Source organism: Trichogramma pretiosum, unplaced genomic scaffold (genome assembly GCF_000599845.2).
Source record: "Trichogramma pretiosum strain Unisexual culture from Peru unplaced genomic scaffold, Tpre_2.0 scaffold39, whole genome shotgun sequence".
Lineage (NCBI taxonomy): Eukaryota > Metazoa > Arthropoda > Insecta > Hymenoptera > Trichogrammatidae > Trichogramma > Trichogramma pretiosum.
The window spans coordinates 1,107,087-1,130,117 of record NW_019640828.1 but is presented as its reverse complement, the minus strand read 5'-3'; the positions used below and the strand labels follow the sequence as shown (position 1 = coordinate 1,130,117).

Here is a 23,031-nt window from a genome sequence, read left to right as displayed (position 1 = left end):
GCGGCAGGTAGCTAGAGCTACGCCTGCCGAGTTAACAACCACCCAGAGCGTTCCGGATTTTTATATATAAGGAAGAATCTGCACAGGGCAATACGTTCTGTATAATCTTCGCCTGAGACTACTCGCGTATCGATTTTTTCCCTTCTCTCTCTCACTTGCCATTCCTTACTCAAAGTTGCGGAGAATCCTCGTTTATTTTTTTTTTTGAGAAACGAAATGTAGACGCAAAAATTGTTATACGTTACAGCGCGTCCCTCGACTTTTAACGATGCATCATTAAGAGAAACGAATTGTATGTGCGGAAAGTTCATCGAACGCGCGAGCAGCGCAGCGCGGATAAGAAATTATGCGTACACGTTTCCGTTCGCGCAGGGCCAATTACAGTTTATGCGCGGCGTTGGCGAGAAATTTTTTCTTTTTTTCGTGCCCTCGAGGTGCGAAACTCGAGCGACGATACCTTCGTTATGTATACGAAAGCAAAGCTTCCCTGTCGCTCACGTTTACGTTCGTTTTCAGCATTAACGAAATCAAAAAAAAAGCAGAAGAAATCTCGAGCTTCGCCCTTGAAAAACTACGTATACATAGGTGCATTCGGACGCTGCAGTTCTCGCGCGTCGATATAGTAAACGCCGAAACACACAGGTGTATTCGTTCGCGGATTCGAGCGCGTGAAAGAGCTTCTTCGCTGGGCGCTGCATGTATAGTACACACGAGCCACCGCCTCGCGTCTTCCGGTTTTACGTCAGAATTGGCAGAGTCAAGAAAGAGAGAGAGAGGCATTAGCCGCTTTTGCTACCGACTTGTGTTAGTTCTACTACTGTTGCTGCTCGATGCCAATTGCTGCGGCTGCCGTCGACGCCGCATATTATTACAATATTATATGGGCCGTATATCATGAGAGAGTTGATAGGTCGAAAAATAAAATTCTGACCAACCATGTAATCTTAAAGAGTACTTATAGAAAAGGAAAAATAAACATTTAAAAATTAAAAATTCATACACCTCATTTCGTTTATAGTTCTGTTATGCACGGACTTATGCAATCATATTTACTTAACCACTTACAGATTTGCAGATAAAGGCACCTTGCCACCTATGGGTGCAGGTTTAAATTAAGGAGACTGTAGCGACGCAAGGTGGTTCTGTATTACAGCGCCTACATGCGCAAGCCTATATGCGTTACGCAGCGCACGGCGTTAGCATGACAGAATATAGGGTAAATTCGAACAAGCTCGATAAAATTTATTCTTGGCTGTACATCAACAAATTAATACTAAATATGGACAAGACAGTATACATAGCGTTCGGAAAGACACGTGATGCAGTGCCAGAGAACCTGGACATTCGTATAAATGAATGTAAACTGGATAAAGTGTCCAGTGCAAGGTATCTCGGCGTGACTTTTGATGAACATATGAGATGGAAGGTGCATGTGGATAGCTTGACCAGAAGATTAAAATACTCGCTGTATATATTTTACAGATTGAAGAACGTATTATCGAAGAATCAACTAATACAAATNGGGGGGGGTGGTGGTGTTTATGATACCCACTTAAAACCACTACTTATCATTGAAAAGAAACTACGCAAAATAATTGACATTCAACATGAAGACAGCGACAGCCCTTTGGGAATTAGAAAGTTGTTTATGTGGAAATCATTGATCAGGCAATATGGTCACCTACAATCTGAATACAGTATGAGTTCTTCGAATACCAGAAATAGGAGTCTGCAGCTACCGCTGCATTCAACGGAGATGGGCCACAGAACGTACAAATACGTCGCAATCAAGTGCTTCAATGAGCTACCTGTGATGCTTAAGAATGAAGATTGTGTAAAACCGCTCAAAGTAAAGTTAAAAAGAGAAATACATAAACTTACTTCGTGGCTATGAATTTGAATTGTAATATATCTATGATCTAGTCACATATATTGTTATTGTTAAATGTTGATATATTGATTGTTTATTAGTTGTAAGTGCCGTCCTGCGCACGGGCGTTTGCCCCCTGCAGGCCTTTGTAAAAAAGGAAGGTAAATAAATAAATAAATGTGTTGGACTCTTAATATCTTTTTTATTTGCCTGGAAACACCTATTTATAATTATATCATTCGAAAGCTAATGAAATTTCCTATAACATATGTTAATTTTATTAACTTGTAAAGAGATTTGAGCTCACAGTACACTAACAACAGCCACTTCCCATTTGATTCAATGTTAAATGACCAACACTTTGAATTTCATTATTTACCCAAGTTTGCATGGAAACCCCCAATTTTTTTTTTTTACCAAAAATCTTGTAATTTTATAAACTATTGGTTAAAATTTCACTTCGATTTAGAGTTTTTTTCATTTTTGCTACAGCCTCATTAATATTATGATTTTTTAAAATGTAATGTAAGATACGATATAAGATACTATGAAGTGATTAACATCTGTGGATTCTTGTGGGAAAAGAGCCTATTTTTGAAAAAATCTCAAAAATGACTGAAGAAATATTAATGAAATTTTTCATACACGCAGGAATAAAAATTTGATAACGAATAAAAAACTCTCTCCCTTCTTTGTGTGCCGTGAGGCACACATGTCTACAGACATAACCTCATTATTCAAATTTCTTATGTTGCACGAGATAATCTCCGATGAGCGATGACAGGTAATCAAACAACGAGCAAGATATAAACATAATTTTCTATTCTCTTGGCTGTAGACGCATCGACAACAGTTTGAACGTCATATGGTTTACTACAATAAAGGCACTCAACATATTTTTTTTGTCTCTAAGAAGTACACCGGTTCGACATGAATAATTGACATGAATACTGACACGAGGAGAAAAACTAAGCATAGCGAAGTAGGGGCCGCCTGTGTGTATAGCGCATGTAGAAAGTTAACAATAGTACACGGAGCTAGGGTAAACCGCCCATATTCTGAACACAGTCCAACAATTACCCTATATGAGCTAGGTATCTCTTAATGTAATATTATATAATAGTTTCCTCATGTTTCGAAATTTAAAAATACCTAGTCAGCAGTCAACTAGTGACAACGATTACCTGTCATTTTCCCGAATACATTTTCCTGAACGACCATTTTCCCGAATGGTCTTTTTTGCCTTTTCCGAATGGACTTTTTCCCGAATGGCTTATTTACCGAAAAGCCATTTTCCCGAATACCTTTTTTCCCGAATACTTTTTTTTCCGAATAATTCAATTTGGAGGCATTTTTTTTAAAAAAGTTTTATTGAGGCAGGGATAGTGGTGTTATGATATTTTTATGTTGCTGCTTATATCTGAGAGGTATTGTACGATGTTCTTCTCCAGCTTGTGTCTCGGGTATTCATTTGTGACGCTTCGCAAACGTTGTTGATGCTGCACCCACTTTGCCTTGGGGGCATTTTTCACCGCAAATAAACGCGGACGATGCTCGCGTCGCGACTAATTTGACAGATCACGCAGAGTCGTCACGGTAAACAATCAATATACATGCGCGATGTATATGACAAGCGCTCGATACATGGGATATGCGTTCGATACATAGCTCTGGCTATTTTTTTTTTTTTTTTTTTTCGGTAAAATAGGCCGTTTGGGAAAAAAGTTACTCGAGAACGAGAAATCTTCGCAACACGTGCTCTCGTCAGACTTTCACTTAATTTTCTCTTGTTTCGTCAACTCCCACATAGAAGGTTCTCGCGTGTTTAATTGCGCGCGCATGCACTGGCATCGGTCTAATTCAAATGACGCAGCTACCACGAGCTTGTGCCATGTGCTCGTGCTCCGTCAGTCGTTTCAAAGCGTCCGAGACGTTCGCTACTCTCTCGACGTTCTAAGCGTTCAGTGTTCAGTGCATATACCAGTGTGTCCAGTGAGCAGTTCTATCATCCCCACACAATTCAAAATGTGTTCTACCGAATTCCAGCAAGTGATTCTTAGCAGCGACTCGGCCTCTTCTCTGCTCGCCGAATTGACGAAGCATCTGCAAGGTATACAGAATTTGATCGAGCGAACGAAAAGATTCATCCAGATCTACCGCGACTGGCCTCAACAAAAGCAAGATCTCAAGAATCAAGTCGCTCTCGACCTGCTGCGCACGAAGCTCCTATTCCCAAACCCCAAGTACGAAATTAACTTCCTCGCTCTCTCGCTGGAGTGTCACGACTTGAGCCTGATACAGCTGCTTCAGCGGACCTCCGAATTGAACGTGCACCGCGCGCTGAGCCGTAACGGAACCGGTGCGGCTTTTCTCATATACAAGTACCACGAGAAGCCTGAACACGACACTTTTATGGACGAGCAGAGGGAGATCGCCAGATACTTTCTGACGACGGCGAGCGAGAACCACGGCGACAGGCACGGTTTCACGTACTTCCATCTGGCCTGTCAGATGGGCCACCTGGATACGGTGGAGCGTTTCCTAGCGGACGGCCTGGTGACCGACGTCGATTTGGTGGACGCCGACTCGACGCGACTGCACGGCTCGCCGCTCCATCTCGCCGCGCGCAACAGGCACGCGGAGGTGGTGAGGATCCTGCTGGGGCGCGGAGCCAACCCTCGCCGGGTCGATCGCCGGGGCTCGACACCGCTGCACGAGCTCGCCAAGGCCTGTCACTGCCGCTGCCCCCGGGGCGGGTACTACTGCCACTGGCGACGACCCACCGGGGCGATAATTCAGCTGCTGTTGGATCATGGTGCCGAGCTGGAGGCGCTTAACGACCGGGGACACACGCCTTTGGCCGCGGCGGCCGCGCGCTTCGACGCCGAGCTCACGCACCAGTTGCTCGAGCGCAAGGCGAGCCTGGACGCGCTCGACGACGCCAAGCTGTTCGCGGGAGGCGAGTTCTCGCGACACGAGCTGAGGAATTACCCATTGGCGCTGAACGCCATCGACACGGTGAACGAGCTGAAACGTGCCGGCTACGAGATGAGCATGCGTTCGAGATTCTTAATGACCAAGTGCCTGATCAGAGTGCACGGAAGAGCCGGCGGTGGCGAGCAGCTCGACTATCTCATTCCGGAACGCTGCTCCGACGGCAAAATCTGCTGGAACGTCAAGATCTACAAGTACTTTCAGAGGGAGCTGGGCTGCTACTGGAAGCCGGAAGTCGAGGAGAGCATGCGAAAGGCCTACGAGGCGGCGGAGCGGAGACTCGCGGCGAGAAACGAGGCACCGCCGTGCTTGAGCGAGAGCCTCGTGGCTGTACTCGAGAAACACATGGAACACGCGAGGGAATGGAAAGTGTCGGATAACTTGACGCTCGTAGACCTGTTGCGAGCCAGTCCCCGCGAGGCACTCGCGCTGATCAAACGGGCCAAGAAGATCAAGCGCCCGGGGACGATAGCCGCACTGAGCCACGGCCATCTGCTGGTCTTGGTGCAGAGACACCTCGGCGAGGTACTGGCGCGAAGGCGACTCGAGTGCTTCGCCGAGGAGCTGTACATGAGCAAGCGCTGCGTCGCGAGGCTGGAGCGCGCCAAGTGTCGCCGACTGCTGGAGGAGACGAGCGACGACGAGCTGTGGCGCTTCTGCGCCCAGATCAAGGAGGAGACTCTGTACGAGGAGTGCCGCTGCGACCCTTGCCAGGTCAGCGCGAGGCTGGAAGGTCTCCAGCTCGAGGCGGCGAGCGAAGAAATGGAGTGCGTGTGACACAGTCTCGTCGATCTCGATTGTATTATATAGTGTAAATAGTTTGTGTATCGTGATTAATTTTATTTGAATAAAGATGATAAAAAATAAAAATTCAACGATCTTCTCTAACATTTTTCTATGAATATAACCTCTACTGTTTTAAATTGTGCAAGTACATTCACAAAAATGATCTTCTATAGAGATACATTTTTTCTTTCTTTTGTAAACCAAGTTGACTAGATGTTTTAAAATTTGAAACGTGAAGTAGCAACCATTTAGATAAATTTTCCAACAGAATTTATCAGACTAGCCAATTTTATTCAAATATGATTTTGTTTCATTCGTAGGTAACGTCTCTTATTTTATTCATTCAAGAGCAGTCATTCGACAGAAACGTTTTAATTTCATTCTATTAGGTTGAAATGCAGACAAAAGTACAGTGTTTCGCTCTAACTCAGACTCATTATTGCCCAGACATTGAATGTTGGAAGCTTGTACAAATGTAGTCCCGGACGATTTCGGATTGATTTCATTTCAAGTTTGAAACGCAGTGCCCTCAATGTTTCTACGCATAAATTGTGACGTGGTACGGACGAGCTTGAAGTTCCTTATGCTGAGCATTATTATCAACTTATTGAACAAAAACGACCACTTGAACGTTTTCAAATGCACTACGATTAATCGACACGTTTACGACGATTTTTTTATTACGATGCAAGCTTGTACGAGCATTGTTAATGACACGGATTTAAACCAATTTAAAAATCATAATATTATTTCACGACTGTCGCGCTAGGTGGCGGTATGCCTTTATTTGTAAATCTGCAAGTAGCAAAGTCAAAATGATTGTATATATTGAAACAAGGTACACACAAATCGCATATGACTAGTGAACGAGGAATTTATTAAATTAAAATTAACTATAATTTGATTAAACTCGCATTTTACTTTAAAAATGTAATTTAATTAAATATAACCATAAAAAGTGTATATGGGCTATATCGCGTCAACTATTCCCCCTCTGTTTGTTTTGATTTTTCATATTTTATTCTGCTTCCCAAAGGTGAATATGAAAAAAAATTATTGAAACATGGTTTTTTATGTAATATTTGATGAGGAATTCAAATTTGATGTAAAAAATCATATTCATAAACTCCAAGTACCTTAATTCCCAAAAATCAGCTTAAATGGCAAAAATAAACATGTTCGTATCCAGCGATATGGCCAATATTGTAATATGTTCATCGATACACCAAAATACAACTTCTGATAAATTTTGGTAGTTGGCAGACAAACAGACTTCATTATTGAACATGATATGAGTCAAGAATAGAGGAAATCTAGAGAAAAAGCATGTTTTATTGGCACATATGAAGGTCAATAATGAAGTCTGTTTGTCTGCAGATGAAAAAAATTTATCAGAATTTGTATCTTGGTGTATCGATGAACATATTACAATATTGGCCATATCGCTGGATACAATCATGTTTATTTTTGCCACTGAGGCTGAAATTTAGAAATTAAGGTACTATGAAGTTTATGAATATGATTTTTGACATCAAATTTGAATTCCTCATCAAACTTTACATAAAAAATCACGTTTCAATCATTTTTTCATATTCACCCTTGGAAAGCAGAATAAAATATGAAAAATCAAATTACAACTCTAATCCAAGAAGGGGGACACAGTTGACGCGATATGGCCCATATACTAAATGTCGATTTGCGTGAAATCATCAAGTCATTATTATCCAGACCACAAAATGTTGGAAAAAGCGTTACTCTCTTCGTTTAACATATATCCCCAGCTCTAAAAGCTCTCTTTTCTACCAAAGAAAATTAGACCTCAAACAATGAACATTTCTATACACTATACAGCTAAAAACGGCCTGCGCGACGATCGTCAATTTTTTCAAATATTTTTAGCCGCAGCCGCAACAGCCGCTGTATTCTTCGCAATGTTATTGTAAGTCTATTATAACGCCGAGTGCTAGCTAGCGCACAAGATGATGCATATATATTATATATGAGTATAATTGCAGTTCCGCCGATAAATAACCGAGGAATATAAGCGCAGCCACGACGAGTGCCAATAATTATAAGGCGCATTATTATTATTATTATTATTATCATACAGCGGCGCATTATTGCCTTCGATCTCTCTCTCTTCGAAGCTCTAAAGCTCAGTATCATTATTACGTCTCGAAACGACGCGAGAAATCGTCGTCGTCGATGGATTACTATTTTTTACCCAATATAATATATTACACTACAACGAGGTAAAGTTCAGTTCGTCGATTGTAACGAGCTCCATTACGATGTTTATGCGCGCGGCAAGTTCTCCCGCGTTGGCCATATAATACATGCATTAGCCTCTCCGATATCATTAGGAAAGTTGGGTCGTACACCGGCTCCTCTCTTTATCATCTCTCGCTCGACGAAATCGTGTTACACGGCTCGTGTGTAGTACGGATAATGATAAACAAAAAAAGTTTTGGGCGCAGAGCACAGCGTTGCTTTTGACACACGCGTTATACTATACACTAACACGCATCATGCAGCTATGTAATACAGCACACGGCACACGCATGCATCGACGAAGAACAAAAAAAAAGAGTTAATTACCTTGTCAGTCGATGTGTATTTTTCTACTGAATATAGGCGACTGCAGTACAGTACGCGACGACGTCCCTCCGGTGCGACGCGGCAGAGAGAGAGAGAACGACGAGTGACACACTGACACACACTCACTCACGCGCACAAACACAGAATAGAGAGAGCGAGAGAGAGAGAGGCAGAAGAGAGAAAAAGCCGGGTCGGGTCCGCGCCCTTGCTCTCCGCGTTCACTCGCTTTTTTTACACCGAAGCACGCACTGCGTGGGAAGAGCTTTCCCGCTGACGATGGGAAAACCGCGATTTGCGCACTTTTTTTCTTTCTTTCTTTTTTCAACACACGCACTCGTTGTTTTTGAACGATTGGGACGATGTGCCGTAGATTTTTTTCTTCTTCCGCAATTCGATGCAGGATGAAATCTTCTTCTTTCTTCGCACTTTTATACACACGAACACTAGAAACAAAATCACCAACACCGGCAGCAAAAAAAAGGGGGGAAAGAAAACCCAAAGAAAGAAAAGACGATGTGTGACAACTCTCGGATTATAATATCTGCTCGGAGATTCACTTCCGATTCGGCGTGGCGCGCGCGAATAATAAACTATTTTGGCTCGAGTCGCACAACGACGACGACGACGACGACAAGTCTCTCCTCGAGTATATCGTATATATATTCACAAAATTTATATATACGACAAATACGCGCACATATTATTTTTCTTTCCTGTTTCTTCTTTTATATATACACACACTCGCGCGCGCGTCAGAGGTTGTAGAGAAACAAGAGATATACAGATAAAGACAGGGGGGAGAATAGGATATTTTTCTTCTATCTCGTGCCTTTTTTTCGTTCGTTCGTTCGTCGAGAGAAAAACGTCGTAATTTATTTATATTTTTATAATAATACGTGAAAAAAAAGCTCGTCGGTCGGTCGTGGTGTCGGCGGGTTGTGGTCGATCGCGCGGCGGCGGCGTTTGGTGCGGCGGGTGATTATTGTTGCTGTCGTAGCCTCGACGGGGCTCGGCCAGAGACTGCTGCTGCTGGTGGCTTTGGCATATTACATACTCTCTCTCGCGCTCGAGAGAGAAAACACGCAGCGCGGCGGCGGCGCTCGGCGCTCGTCGTCGGGGCTTGGTCGTCGCATGCGCGTTTCGCTCCCCTCTCTCTCTCTCTGCTCCGAGCCAAGCCAAAGCCAAAGCCAGCTGATATCTCTCAAAAGCTCGCGAGAGAGCTTGGCTGGCTGGCGGCTGAGCTTTTACCACTATTTATATATCTATGTATAATATGTACGTTGTAGCAAGTCGCTGCTGCTGGTGCTGCTGCTGAGCGGCAGTAGCATACATACACACACCGAGTCGACGCGCGAGGCACTGATGAATGGAAGTTGAATGACTTGGATAACACACCTATAATATGCCCGTGATATATGAACGGGCAACACACGTATATAGCGCGGCGAGCGAGGCATAGCTGCTGTATGTTATGTAGCATAATATAATAAGTAAGTGTACACACTTTGTTTCCTGAATTATTTTATAAAGGCTTGTTGTCGCTTGCAAAACGAACAACATAATATATAGGAATCGACGTGACGGGCGAAAAATCTGCACTGCGCGAGCTTTCGAAGTTTAATGTGCTTTGGCTAAATCACGACGTTTTACCTAAAGGATAAAACTTCAGAAATAATCAGATCTTTTTTTAAACGAAATCTAAAGCTCTACCTTGATGGACTCTGGTCGAAAACTGGAGTATTCGGTGAAATAGGCTATCTGGTATTTGATCAGATGCAATAAACTTTCATAATTTCCAAGGTAATGTTGCATTACAACTTTTTGAGAACACAAATGTTTCTCGTGTATTTCAAGACACGTGCTTTCAGCCTTCGAAAATATAAATATAGCTCAAAACATTTTTTTAGAAATATTACAAGTTTCGAAAGGTTTTTTTTACTATCCGAAGGTATTTATAGAAAAACTTCTTAAAGATGTGGATAATTTATCCGAGTGAACAAGCTAAAAATGTTTTTTAAGCGATCGAGTACTCGCAGTTTTACCCTATAAACGTAAGAGATGAGTCGTCGATTGTTTTCGTGTGTCGAGCTTGCGAACTCGTACCCGCAGTGTAACGTGATGTGTCATTAATACAATAATATAAAACGCACCAACGTCGAAACGTTCTTGCCCCCACGTGTGTTAAACGCGTACATCGATCGCCGCAGATAATACGCAACGATTAATCAATCGAGCGCAATCGACATTTTCGCTCTCTCTCTCTCTCTCTCTCTCTCTCTCTCTCTCTCTCTCTCTCTCTCTCACGCTCGCCGCCGCTTTCAAACGGAATAGAGAAATCAATTAACTTTCGTCTCGCAGCTACTGTATATGTACCATAGGGAGGACATTACAAAGCTTTACAACCCACGCGTCAAATAGGTCGGTTAACGAGCGCGTAAAAGCTCGAAGCAGCAGCTGTATAGCTAGCCCCGGTCGTCGCGGTTTTACAATTCATCCGCGAGAACGCGAAATTCGCGCGAGGAATACGATATTATGTAACGCGTGGGTAAAGGATCGAATATTCGAATGTAATGTAATGTAATGTGTAATATGCGCGCGCGCAAAAAGTTACGCGTTAGCTATATCGAGGGCGTGGTCGCGACGATCCGTGCATAATACCCCGCTGGTTGAAGACATTATTCCTCGAAAAGAGGAGCTTATTTTATGCGTGGTGCTCTGTAGAACAGCGAAATAAAGATCGTCGCGAATGGAAGCTTTTAGGAGAAATATTCAAGTATAGAAGTTTCAGTGAGCGAGATCGAAAATTTGACTTTTCGATTGGATTCGAAGTCCCATTATACCGGGCAAGAAACAAACATCCAATTATATAGTTAAAATTGATTCCCTATCTGTATTCTCGCAAGTGGTTTCCCACTTGCGAGAGCGATTTTTGTACGGGACACGCCATGGCTTTTCTTTCTGCATTTGAAAAAATTTAAAATTTTCTACTTAAGAAGAATTACAATCCGAAAATGCACAAATGAAAGCCATTTTATTCGATATTATTGTCAATACCATGTACGAAAAAGCCGAAACTGCAATTTTTTTTCATTTAAAAATTAAGACTTCAACTTAAAATTACTATAATAATTCGCAATACGACGATTTCCACTTTATCTAGATATTTTTTCTTAATTTTATTTCTCCACTGTAAACTAATTGCAAGTAATTTTAGCAAACTAATTTAACAACGCAAAAAAGTTAAATAAAGAAAAAAATAACAACTGAGAGCTTCGAAGTTTGTTAGCTAGTCCTCCACCATAATCATTCCACGAGTATCCAAGAAAATTTCTTAGTGTCAGAAAAAAAGAAAATAATTTTCCAAAAAAAATGGTTTATGATATAAAATTTAAAATCAATTTAGAAAAACTAATTACAAGTGATGAAATAAAACATGTGATGCTGTAGCAGCAACGGAGCTTTAATTTTTAAAATTGTTAATCAAAAAATACAGAATTATATGGTAAAAAAAGGAAACAAATAATTTCATTCCTTAGTTTACTATAACTAAGATGAAAAATTTTAATAAAAACATTACTTTTTTTATGATTATGATCAAATCAGTGAATGTTTTGGCCTGTAGCCGTCAAACAGATATGCCACAAATCTTCGTTCTTCAACTGTTTGATGATCATTTCGCAGCAAAGAATCGGCAGGTGTTGACGTGTAAGGTCCATGAAAGGATCCAGTGCCCAACGACGGAAAAATCTTTTCGTTAGTTTCTCGTGTAAATGCCTACAACAATTCTCCTCCTGATCGACTGAATCAAAACCAAGCATTACCCATGATTGCGCAAACTTGTAGTAATCTTCATATGTAACTAGCTTCGCCGCCTCTTCGGGTCGTAACCGAATCAAATCGTAGAGCGACAGACTCGGAATTACCACAAACTCTTTCGCTTTGACGGCGAACTCTTCGTCGTCAAACCAAGCGTCGTCGATATTTTCAGACTTTCCCGGCCATCCATACTTGTTGAACACTTTCATGATTGTCATTGCGTCGCTTCGATCCAACTCGTAGCCTCTTTTTTCCAGGCGCTCGACAACGGCTAGAATGCCAGACGCCAGAATCACGAGAAAATAAGAATCAATATCATCGATCTCCAGTTTCTCATCGAAGTCGTCTTCAGAGGGAAAAACGAAGTCGGACAGATCAGCGCCATGGTCCAAGAGAACATCGATCACATCCGGAAAGAAATTCACCACTGCTAATTCCAACGGTGTCAAGTCCCAATCGTTACGGACATCGACCTCTACGACCTGATCGACTTCTTTGGTGATCTCGAAGAATATATCCAAGAAGTCATCATCGTGGTACTTCTGATAGATAATAAGATCGTGCAGAATAGTATATCCACTATGACCGACCAGGTTCGGATCGGCGCCTCTTCTTAGCAGTAGTTTGAACACTTCTTCATTGCTGTTGCTCAGAGCCAAGTACAGCGGCGAGTCACGCGTTTTTGTCACAAGGAGATTCGGATCCTGTCCGAGATCGAGGAATTTTTCGACAACTTCGTCACAGCCATTCTGACAGGCTGCATGAAAATGCGTTAATCCATCTTCGTCGGTGTAATTCACATCGAATTTGTCGTATATTTTAAAAAGATTATCGACGAAGTAACTTTTTGAATAATTTCTATTCGCATAATGAATTGGTGTGGTGCGACGCGATAGTGGCTTGCCGTCTTCACCAACCTCGGGTTCGTCTTTGTAGCCGCTGTTGAATACAAAGTCTATGAATGATTCTGCACTCCTCCGGTCGTTCTTGACAGACTCGGTGAGGAGCCACTCGATAGCTTCGGGACGAAAAATGTCTCTGAGGTTAGGAAGTTGGCCGTGGTAATCTCTGATAGAAGAATAAAGATGACGAAGAAATTCGTGATTCTTTTCTTCGATGTTTCCATGGACTTGGGCCATTGTCTTACACACTCGCACAAAACACAGTGAAATATAATTTATCTTCAAAAACTATTGCGTTTTCACAATAATCACTTTTTGCGGTCAAGACGATCTTGCCCAGTGTATCCTCAGCGGCGTTGTCACGTATACTGACTATAAACAATACTCTTAAATATCTATAGCGAGGAAGCACCGGTGGGCTGATCGATTTCACTTGCACTGCAGCACGAGCGAGCCAAACGAGAGCGAGAGAAAGTCAGAGAAACACTAAAACGACGCTTCGTTGTTCGTAGTTCCTAGAGGTTACATACGCAATGACATGAGCGTCGGCGGCAGCAGAAGTGACTTATCACAGCGCGCGAAAGATTGTTCGTATGTAATGTAAGTTGTAACGATTCTCGCAAGATATTCCACTTGAAAAATAAAGAAAAAATAATATCGGGGGGCTTCGAAGCTTTAGCAGCTCTTTCTTCATAATCAGTGCGCAGATTCAACAAAACTATCTTTGATTTTGAAAAAAACGAAAAGTCAAAAACATTTCGAAAAAAAGTATTTTTTTAATCCACATCGCGAAATTAATTCTCCGGGTCTATAAATGCAGTTCTATACGATACAACTTACTTCTATTATATGTTACTTTCAGATTATTGCTAACGACAGGCATACACATTAGCATTGAATTATTCATGAAAGCTACAAATGATTTAAAATAGGCGTTATTACAAGAACGTAGAGTAGGACTTGGTGCCTTTTTGGGGCGACGGACATCGACGGACAGCATCAGCTGGTACAAGTTAGACCGTATTCGCTGCACTACTGGGGAATATCCCTTCCGAATTGACTAAATTCAGACCGGCACCTCCTCTCAAAGACGTAGGTGCCGATCCGAATTTAGGCGACTCAGAAGGATTGACTCCTTTGAACCTTTCCTGCGAGATAGACGACGTGATGACGTTGTCAGGAATATCCCTTCCAAGTGGACCAAATTTGGGATGGCGCTTTCTCTCAATGACGAAAGCGCAAATCCAAATTCGAGGCGACTCAGAAGGATTGACTCCTTTGAACCTTTCCTGCGAGATGAAAAGCTTGACTTGGGCCGGGCTCGAACCAGCGACAATATACCTTCAACCGGCGAATGCTCTATCCACTGAGCTATCAAGGAACTTCGATAAATCGATCGTTACTTGTATACAAGAGTGAAAGATGTTATTTACTCTCATTGTTTATATTATTTCAGGCGCCTACCTACCAGGCGCCTGACTCTCTTCATCGACAAGTGATTTAATCGACATTTTTAACGTATTTTGATATTACCGTGTTCCAACTCTGTTCTGAATGAAATCATGGACTGTCAATGATTTTGTAAAAAGTGATAAAACAGTTATTTAGTGCAATTGTAACGATTGTGAACTAAAAAATAAATAGTCATATTTATGATTTTGAAAGATGAAAGGGAGCATGAATATACTGACCTATCTTAAAGATAAACTTCCGAATTTTTTATTTAAACGTGACGAGAAAAAAGTAAACTAAAAAATTCTAATGCTATACGATGGTTTGATTAAAAAGATCAAATGAACACACAAGAGATTTTTTTCAAATCTGTTTAATTATTTATTTATTTATTTGGTTGTCTTGGAAAATAAGAAAAATTTAATAACGTAAGACATTTGAAAATACATCGAATAAATTTATCATAAACTTTAGCCTGCAACTGCCAGGCTAATTTTCCACAAATCTTCGTTCTTCAGCTGTTCGATGATCATTTCAGAACAGAGAATCGGCAGTTTATAGTGTGTCAGCTCCATGAAACTATCCACTGCCCAGCGCCGGAAAAATCCTCTTGATATTTTCTCAGACAAGTGCACAATACAAGCGTCACTAGTAGGTCCGTCGGAGACCTCCCACAATTCACTCGAGCGCCAAAATTTGAAGTAGTCTTCAGTTGTGAGTATTTTTGGCATCTCTTTGGATCCTAACCAGATCAAATCGTAGAGCGAAAGGCTCGAACTAATCATTATTTTTTTTGCTTTTATCAAAAACTCCTCATCGTCGAATAAATATTCTTCAAAATCCTCCGACTTCTCGAACAACCCGTACTTATCGAATAATGTCATAATCGATAAGGCTTCGTTTCGTTTCAATTTGTAATTTCTTTTTTCGAGTTGCCTAACGACACCCAAAGCGCCAGACGCTATGCTCAATTTATAATTAAGCGAAATTTTACAGTTCTTCATCCAATTTAGTTTCTTGTCTACTTTGAGTGAGAAGACATTTTCGGTAGGAAAAGCGAAGCTGGTCAGATCAGCGCCACGATTCAAAAGTATATCGACTTCATCTGCCAAGAGATTCGCCACAGCCAATTGCAGCGGTGTCCGGCCCATCTTGTCCCGGGCGTCGACTCGCAACGTCTGCTGCATGTCATCGTTGATCTCGAAAAATTTTTTCAACAAGTCATGGCACTCGTCGACTTTGTTATCGTATTTGTCTCTGGTGCAAATAATATGGAGGGGAGTCAATCCTTCTTCGTTGGCTGCGTTCGAGTCGGCGCCTCGTCTAAGCAGCGATTCGACCGTCTTGTGACATTCGGCCACAGCCAAGTGCAATGGGGTATCGCCCGACTTGTCCACGGCACCAACGTTTATCGGATGATATTTTTCGTGGCTCATTTCGAACAACCAAATCGCATACTCATCGCAGTATTCATTCCGACAAATCATGTGCAGAGGAGTCGATCCCTCTGCATTAGCTAGATTCGGATCTGCGCCGCTTCTCAGCAGCAATTTAAACACTCGTTCGCTATCGTTGATCAGAGCCAAATGCAGCGGCGAATAATCCATTCCTTGCTCGAAAAAATTGGGATCTACTCCGTGTTCGAGAAATTTCTCGACGATGTCGTCACAGTCGTTCTCGCAGGCTATGTGAAAATGTGTGTACCCATCGTCGTCGGTGTAATTCACATCACATCTATCGTATCGGCCTCGAGCCGCTACCGCAGCGCCTAGCGCGCGGTGGCGGCTCAAAAAACTTTGAGGGCATCAAAACATAAGCCTTTAACATGTAATATAATGGAGACTTCGTTATAGTGATATACTATTTATGTGTTTTTATTAATTAATAACAATAGTTACCGCAAAAATTTGAAATCATACACGTATTAATATCATCTGAACTAAATCACAACATTGAAAAGGACATTATATCAACAATATGGATATATTATCAATAACGCATGACCTATCATTTTGGCCCGAGGCTGTAAAGCACGGAAAAAATTTGGCAATTTCAGGTCATATAAACAATGTTTCAGAAGAAACAACGTTTAATGATTGTAAAGTGATAAGAGCCTTTTGCATTAAAACGAAAAAAATTAGGGAAACGCCGTATAATATAGAAGTATGGGTAAGCTAAAGAGTTACATATTCTTTTTTTCTCAATGATTCTTTGCATTAGACTTATATCGTTTTTTATTGCAGATCAATAATTTACGACACCTGACAAATGCAAAATGTAATTGTTTAGCGGGGATAACCTCCGATTGCAAGCATATTTATGCTACTATTTATTTCATAAACAATCATTAGATATGTGAGTGCATAATAATGTTTCATTTTTAACATGAGTTTTAGTGTATTGAAATAAAAAATTAAAGTTTTATTATTTTATGAATCTATGTTGTACTTTTATTTTGGTAATTTACATTATGTATGTCACTTGGGATACAAACTTATTTTATGATAGTTGGCTGTAAATTTACTAAAACACAACACATGAAGATGATTTCATCAATGTATGGAAGCATCTTAATTGAAATCATGTCTAATATTTTGTAAATTCTTAGTCTCTGCATTATTCGTTCAATGTGTATCCTCACTCTTGCAATGTGACGTTGCTCTTCTCGTTGTTCTCCTGTAAGATGGTGGTTTTCAACGAATGGGGGCATGACAACTAAAACATTTTTTCCATTTTCCATTAGCTTGGATTGTATACTGGGAAATCCCTTATCAGCCAATATGGTATCTCCACTTTCTAACAATTTTAACAATTCAGAACCAGCAGTTATTTGCACATCACTTGCTCGACCACCATATGCACAACTCACAAAAGTAACTAATCCAGCAGGTGAACATCCTACGACAACTTTAATTCTGTATCCACCTTTATACGAAGACCAAGATTGTATTTGTTCATCGGTGCGAGGTGGCTCTTCCATCCTAAATTCTGTGGCATCTATGATAATTCTGAAGTTACTATAATTAGGCTTAAAACAGTCTGGTGTAGTTCCTCGTACCTCTTCTTGAGATGGCCAGGGAACAAATTCTTTACAGGCTGCTGCTAGATAACTTAATGTGACATAGAAAATTTTGGATATTGTAGTTCTGTGTACGCCAAAGAAGACACCAATTACGCTAAATGACAATCCAGTTTTCATCTTTAGTAGAAATATTACTAATCTATTTTCAATGCTGATACTTTTTTTTTCAGTGGAATAATCTCTTGATAAGACTTTCAACAATAACTGAAATGTCTTTGAGTTAATGCCACATACTTGGAGCATCTTCTCATTGTTATCCTTGATGCAATCATAACCCTTGAATCCACCAATGTCACTTTTTATTGGTAATTCATTAAGTTGACATTTTTTTATCGATGAATTAGGTGCTGCAGTATAAGTCTCTGCATCCCACTTATTTATTTGATTATTGTAGGAAGGCATTCGACTGCAAATAAATGCTGGTAATAGAATATCCTCTTCTACTTTATGAGCCACTTTATGGGGAAATAACTTATTATCAGTTGGGAAATGATACAAATTAATATTCTCACTAGTCGATTTGCTGTTGCAATTATAAACACAACACTTTTTAGCTACAGGCCTTTTATTTGTCATTTTAATTTTAGTTTAATGTACTTGCTTTAGAGCAGAAGCTATATCAATACTAGTATGCGACTGCCCTCAAAGTTCGATAGTCTACCGTTCGAGCGCTGACTACCAGAAGCTCGAGGCCGATATTTTGAAAAGATCAGGAATTATGTAATTTTCATCAATTCTATACGCATGATGAATTGGCGTAGTACGACGCAATAATAGCTTGCCATCTTCATCAACTTTGGGCTCATCTTTGTAGCCGCTGTTGATCACAAAGTCGACGAGTGTTGACGGATTCGTCCTGTCGGATTCGACAGAATCCATAAGAAGCCAATCGATAGCTTCGGGACGAAAAATGTCTCGGAGGTTAGGAAGTTGGCCCTCATAATTACAGATAAAGGAATGAAGTTTACGAAGAAATTCGTGACTCCTTTCTTCGATCTCCCGATCGACCTTCTCATTCAATTCATTCGAACAGTTTTGATTTTCTTGAGACATTATTTCAACGCAGTCACTCAGCAAACACAATAGATTATAACTTCAATTATGTCATTTATTATTCACTACAGTTAACACGTAAAGAATCACTACAGCTGCAGTCGGCGATATTTTTTTTGTTGTTCACGCTGCGTCATGGTAACGTGTACTGATCATTTATAGTCTCTTGACCGAATAACTCGAACGATCACTCACTGCAGCGTTAAGTCGTCAAGCGAGTCAAGCGAGCAGAAGCAAGAGAGACAAAATTTATATGAGTTATATGACGCTACTAAAACGTTACACAGGAATGAGCCTGCCGACAGCCGAGCAGTAGCAGTCGCTCGTGACGCATTCAACTCTCCGCAGCAGAGTTACTTTGCCGAATGATTGACTGACCGTCTCTCGACTAGAAAATGGACACTTGTATACGCACTAATTATACTTTCACGCGTAACATACTAATTGGGCATGGACAATTTTTGTTGGTTTTTCATAAAATTTTTTACAAGTCGGTAAATTACTAATACCCACTGACTGCCAGAAAGAAAATTGCAAGATATAAAAAAGATATACGAGTAGCTTTATTAATTTTTTGAAATTCTTGCGAATTTATTACAGAATTGTGTGACATGAAAAAAAAACTGAAAGATTGTATTGCTATACGATGAAGTTCAAATATAAAATAAAAATATGACACACTACAAAATACAGCCAACATATTTATCATGAATTTTTGCCAGTAACCGCTGAGCAAATACCCCATAAATCTTTATTCATGAGCTGCTTAATGATAATTTCAGAACAGAGAATCGGCAGGCGATAGCGCGTCAGCTCCATGAAATCATTCAGTGCCCATCGTCGAAAAAATCCTCTGGATATTTTCTCACAAAAATGCAAAGCACAAACCGTTTGATACTTTTCGGGCAACCCCCACAAAAAATTGTCCGATTTCGCCAAGTTGTAGTAATCCATGCAAGTGAGTATTTTTGCCGACTCTTCGGGCTTTAATAGGATCAAATCGTACAGCGACAAGCTCGGTTTTACCAATAATTTTTTCGCTTTTTTCGTGAAACGTTTGCTGTTGTACCAACGTTTTGCATTATCCTTTGACTTTTCGAACAATAGGTACTTCTCGAATAATGCCATGATCGTCAAGGCGTCGCTTCGTTCCAATTCGTATCCTCTTTTCTCCAGTTGTTCGACGACGGCCATGGCTCCAGACGCTAGACGATATTGAGAATTAAACTCAAATTCTTCATGCTGCAGTTCCTTATCGACATCGTCCTCGGTGGGAAAAACGAAGCTGGACAGGTCAGCGCCATAATTTAACAGAACATCCACGGTATTCGGTAACATATTCGCTGCAGCCAATTGCAACGGCGTCCGGTTATCCTTGTCCCGGGCGTCGACTTTCACAGATAGATGTTGTTCGTCGCAGATCTCAAAGAGTATCTTCGTGAATTCCTCGTGGCGGTATCTCTGAAAAAAAACACTTTTGTGCAGAGGAGTCTCTCCTTCGTCGTTAGCCAAATTCGGATTTGCGCCTCTTTTCAGCAGCAGTTTAAACTCATCCGTAGAGTCCCCGATCGCAGCCAAGTGTAGCGGCGAATTACCAGTATTTTCCACAGGGACATTGGGATCCTGTCCGAGATCGAGGAAATTTTTAACGACTTCAAGACAGCCATACTCACAGGCTACATGAAAATGTGTCAATCCATCCTTGTTGGTGTAATTTACGTCAAATCTGTTATATATTTGAAAAAGATCGATGATTATGGATCTTTGACCTGCTATACTTGTACTTATAGCCACATGATGAATGGGCGTAGTACGACGCAATAATAGCTTGCCATCTTCATCAACTTTGGGCTCGTCTTTGTAGCCGCTGTTGATAACAAAGTCAACGAATGTTGCTCTATTAAATTCTTTGGATATAATCGACTCTATGAGAAGCCAATCAATAGCTTCGGGACGAAATATATCTCGGAGGTTAGGAAATTGGCCGTGGTAATCCATGATAGAAGAATGAAGATGACGAAGAAATTCGTGATTCTTTTGATCGATTTCCCGAATGACCTTTTCATTCAATTTATTCGAACAGTTTTGATTTTCTTGGGACATTATTTTAACACAGTCACTCAGCAAACACAATCGCTTATTACGTCTAATATTGGTTTCTTTTTCACTAGAGCTAACACGCAAATCACTATAGCTGTCTTTTTTCTTTCGTTGTTCACGCCTCGTCGTGGCAATAGCGTGTACTGATCATTTATTGCCTTTCGATGGAGTACCTCGTACATGAACACCCACTGCAGCGTCGATTCAAGTGAGCAGAAACAACTAGAGAGACAAAGATTATGACGCTTATACCTATAGACGTTTATACTGACTACTGCGACAGTATATACCACTTCGAGTTCGACCCGAGTGCGAGCGAGCAGACTGAGACTCTGGTTCTTGAGTAGTGTGCCTTATTCACCCTCGCTTGTTTTTCACGGGCTAATTCCTCTACCAAACTCCATGGACGTTTTACTTCAGAATAAAAATAATATATAAATGTTATCGAGAGCTTCAAAGTAATTGTTAGCGGCTACTCTTTCGTAGCGCAAATATTCCACGAAACTAATTCAAGTTTGGAAAAAAACGAAAAAAATGTAATTTAGACAACAGGGTGTGAGTGATCGTTAGCGGATATATATATATGTATGAGTTTGTAATAAATTTAATTCGTCCTTCGAGACATGATTCAGTGAAGCTCGTTTACATTACTTCAAAGTCTTGATATAAAGTGTTACTCATATTTAAGAATTGAATGAATATTTTTTAGAATAGCACAGGTACAATTTAACTTTTTATTATTTTCAATGTACAGCCGACGACAAGCATACTCACACATATATTGAAAGGTTCATCAAAGCTACAAGTGCTCAAAAACTAGCGTTATTAGAAAAAAAAATACATCAATACACAAATTTTCGACTTGTCAATTCCAAAAAATATATTGATGTTATCTCGTTCGAGCTTTGCTCTGCATGGAATTAAAAGAACTGGCAATGCTTTTATGGTGAGCGATTACAAGAGATAAAAGAATACAATTGATGCAGCACAAATGGACACTTAGCTTTTTCAACCACTTGCGAATTTTCAATTCGAACGTGACTGAAAAAGAAAAAACCTAACTACTTTATTCGCATACGGCTTGAGTAAAAATTTAAAATAAAAACACAAACTTTTTTTAAACTCACTCAATGAATTCATTTTTTTTTAATTTATTTATTTAGTTGTCTTGGAAAATAAGCAAAATTGAATAAAATAAGACATTTGAAAATACATCAAATAAATTTATCATAAACTTTGGCCTGCAGCTGCCAGGCTAATTTTCCACAAATCTTCGTTCTTCAGCTGCTCGATGATCATTTTAGAACAGAGAATCGGCAGTTTATAGTGTGTCAGCTCCATGAAACTATCCACTGCCCAGCGCCGGAAAAATCCTCTCGACATTTTCTCAGACAAGTGCACAATACAAGCGTCACTGGTAGGTCCGTCGGAGACCTCCCACAATTCTTTCGAGCGCCAAAATTTGAAGTATTTTTCGGTTATGAGTATTTTCGACATCTCTTTGGATCCTAACCAGATCAAATCGTAGAGCGAAAGACTCGAGCTAATCATTATTTTTTTTGCTTTTATCAAAAACTCCTCATCGTCGAACAAATGTTCTTCAAAGTCCTCTGACTTCTCGAACAACCCGTACTTATCGAATAATGTCATAATCGATAAGGCTTCGTCTCGTTTCAATTTGTAATCTCTTTTTTCGAGTTGCCTGACGACACCCAAAGCGCCAGACGCTATGCTCAATTTATAATTAAGCGAAATTTTACAGTCCTTCATCCAATTTAGTGTCTTGTCTGAATCGACTGAAAAGGAATTTTCAGTAGGAAAAACAAAGCTGGACAGATCAGCCCCACGATTCAAGAGTATATCGACTTCATCCGGCAAAAGATTCATCACGGCCAATTGCAGCGGTGTTCGGCCCAATTTGTCCTTTGCATCGATCTTTACAAGTAGATTTAATTTGTCGTTTATCTCGAAAAAAAGCTTGGCCAGGTCGTGACACTCGTCGACTTCCATGCTGTATTTGTCATTCTGGGAAATAATATGGAGAGGAGTTAATCCATTCGCGTCTGTTGCGTTTGGATCGGCGCCTGCTCTCAGCAGCGATTCGATCACCTTGCAGTGACCTTCGGTCACCGCCAAGTGCAATGGAGTGTCACCCGACTTGTCCACGGCACCAACGTGTATCGGATGATTTTTTTCGTGGCTAATATCGAAAAATAAAGTGGCATACTCATTATAGTATGGATTTCGACAAATAATGTGCAGAGGAGTCGACCCGTTGAAATTGGCCAAGTTGGGGTTGGCCCCGTGTCTAAGCAGCAATTCGAACACCCGTTCATTATCGTTGATCAGAGCCAAATGCAGCGGCGAATTATCTGTTC

General features: G+C 40.7%; 2 protein-coding genes across 4 annotated transcripts in view; both read right to left on the bottom strand.

The window, feature by feature from the left end:
- LOC106659613 (receptor-type tyrosine-protein phosphatase kappa) overlaps positions 1-8,889 on the bottom strand; it is a 95,602-nt gene extending 86,713 nt beyond the window's left edge. For all 3 annotated transcript variants that reach the window (XM_014382229.2, XM_023463353.1, XM_023463354.1), the window contains exon 1: positions 8,249-8,889. The gene's annotated coding sequence lies outside the window, so the exon portion shown is untranslated. The remainder of the gene's footprint in view (positions 1-8,248) is intronic.
- An 8,023-nt stretch (positions 8,890-16,912) lies between these two features.
- LOC106659503 lies at positions 16,913-18,076 on the bottom strand. The gene has a single exon (XM_014382079.2). The coding sequence runs from the start codon at positions 18,074-18,076 to the stop codon at positions 16,913-16,915; it is 1,164 nt and encodes a 387-aa protein (XP_014237565.1).
- Positions 18,077-23,031: the final 4,955 nt, after the last annotated feature.

Bases quoted from the DNA above. Each gene is read 5' to 3' on its own strand.
- LOC106659503 (XM_014382079.2), bottom strand. From the start codon at position 18,076: ATGACAAATAAAAGGCCTGTAGCTAAAAAGTGTTGTGTTTATAATTGC.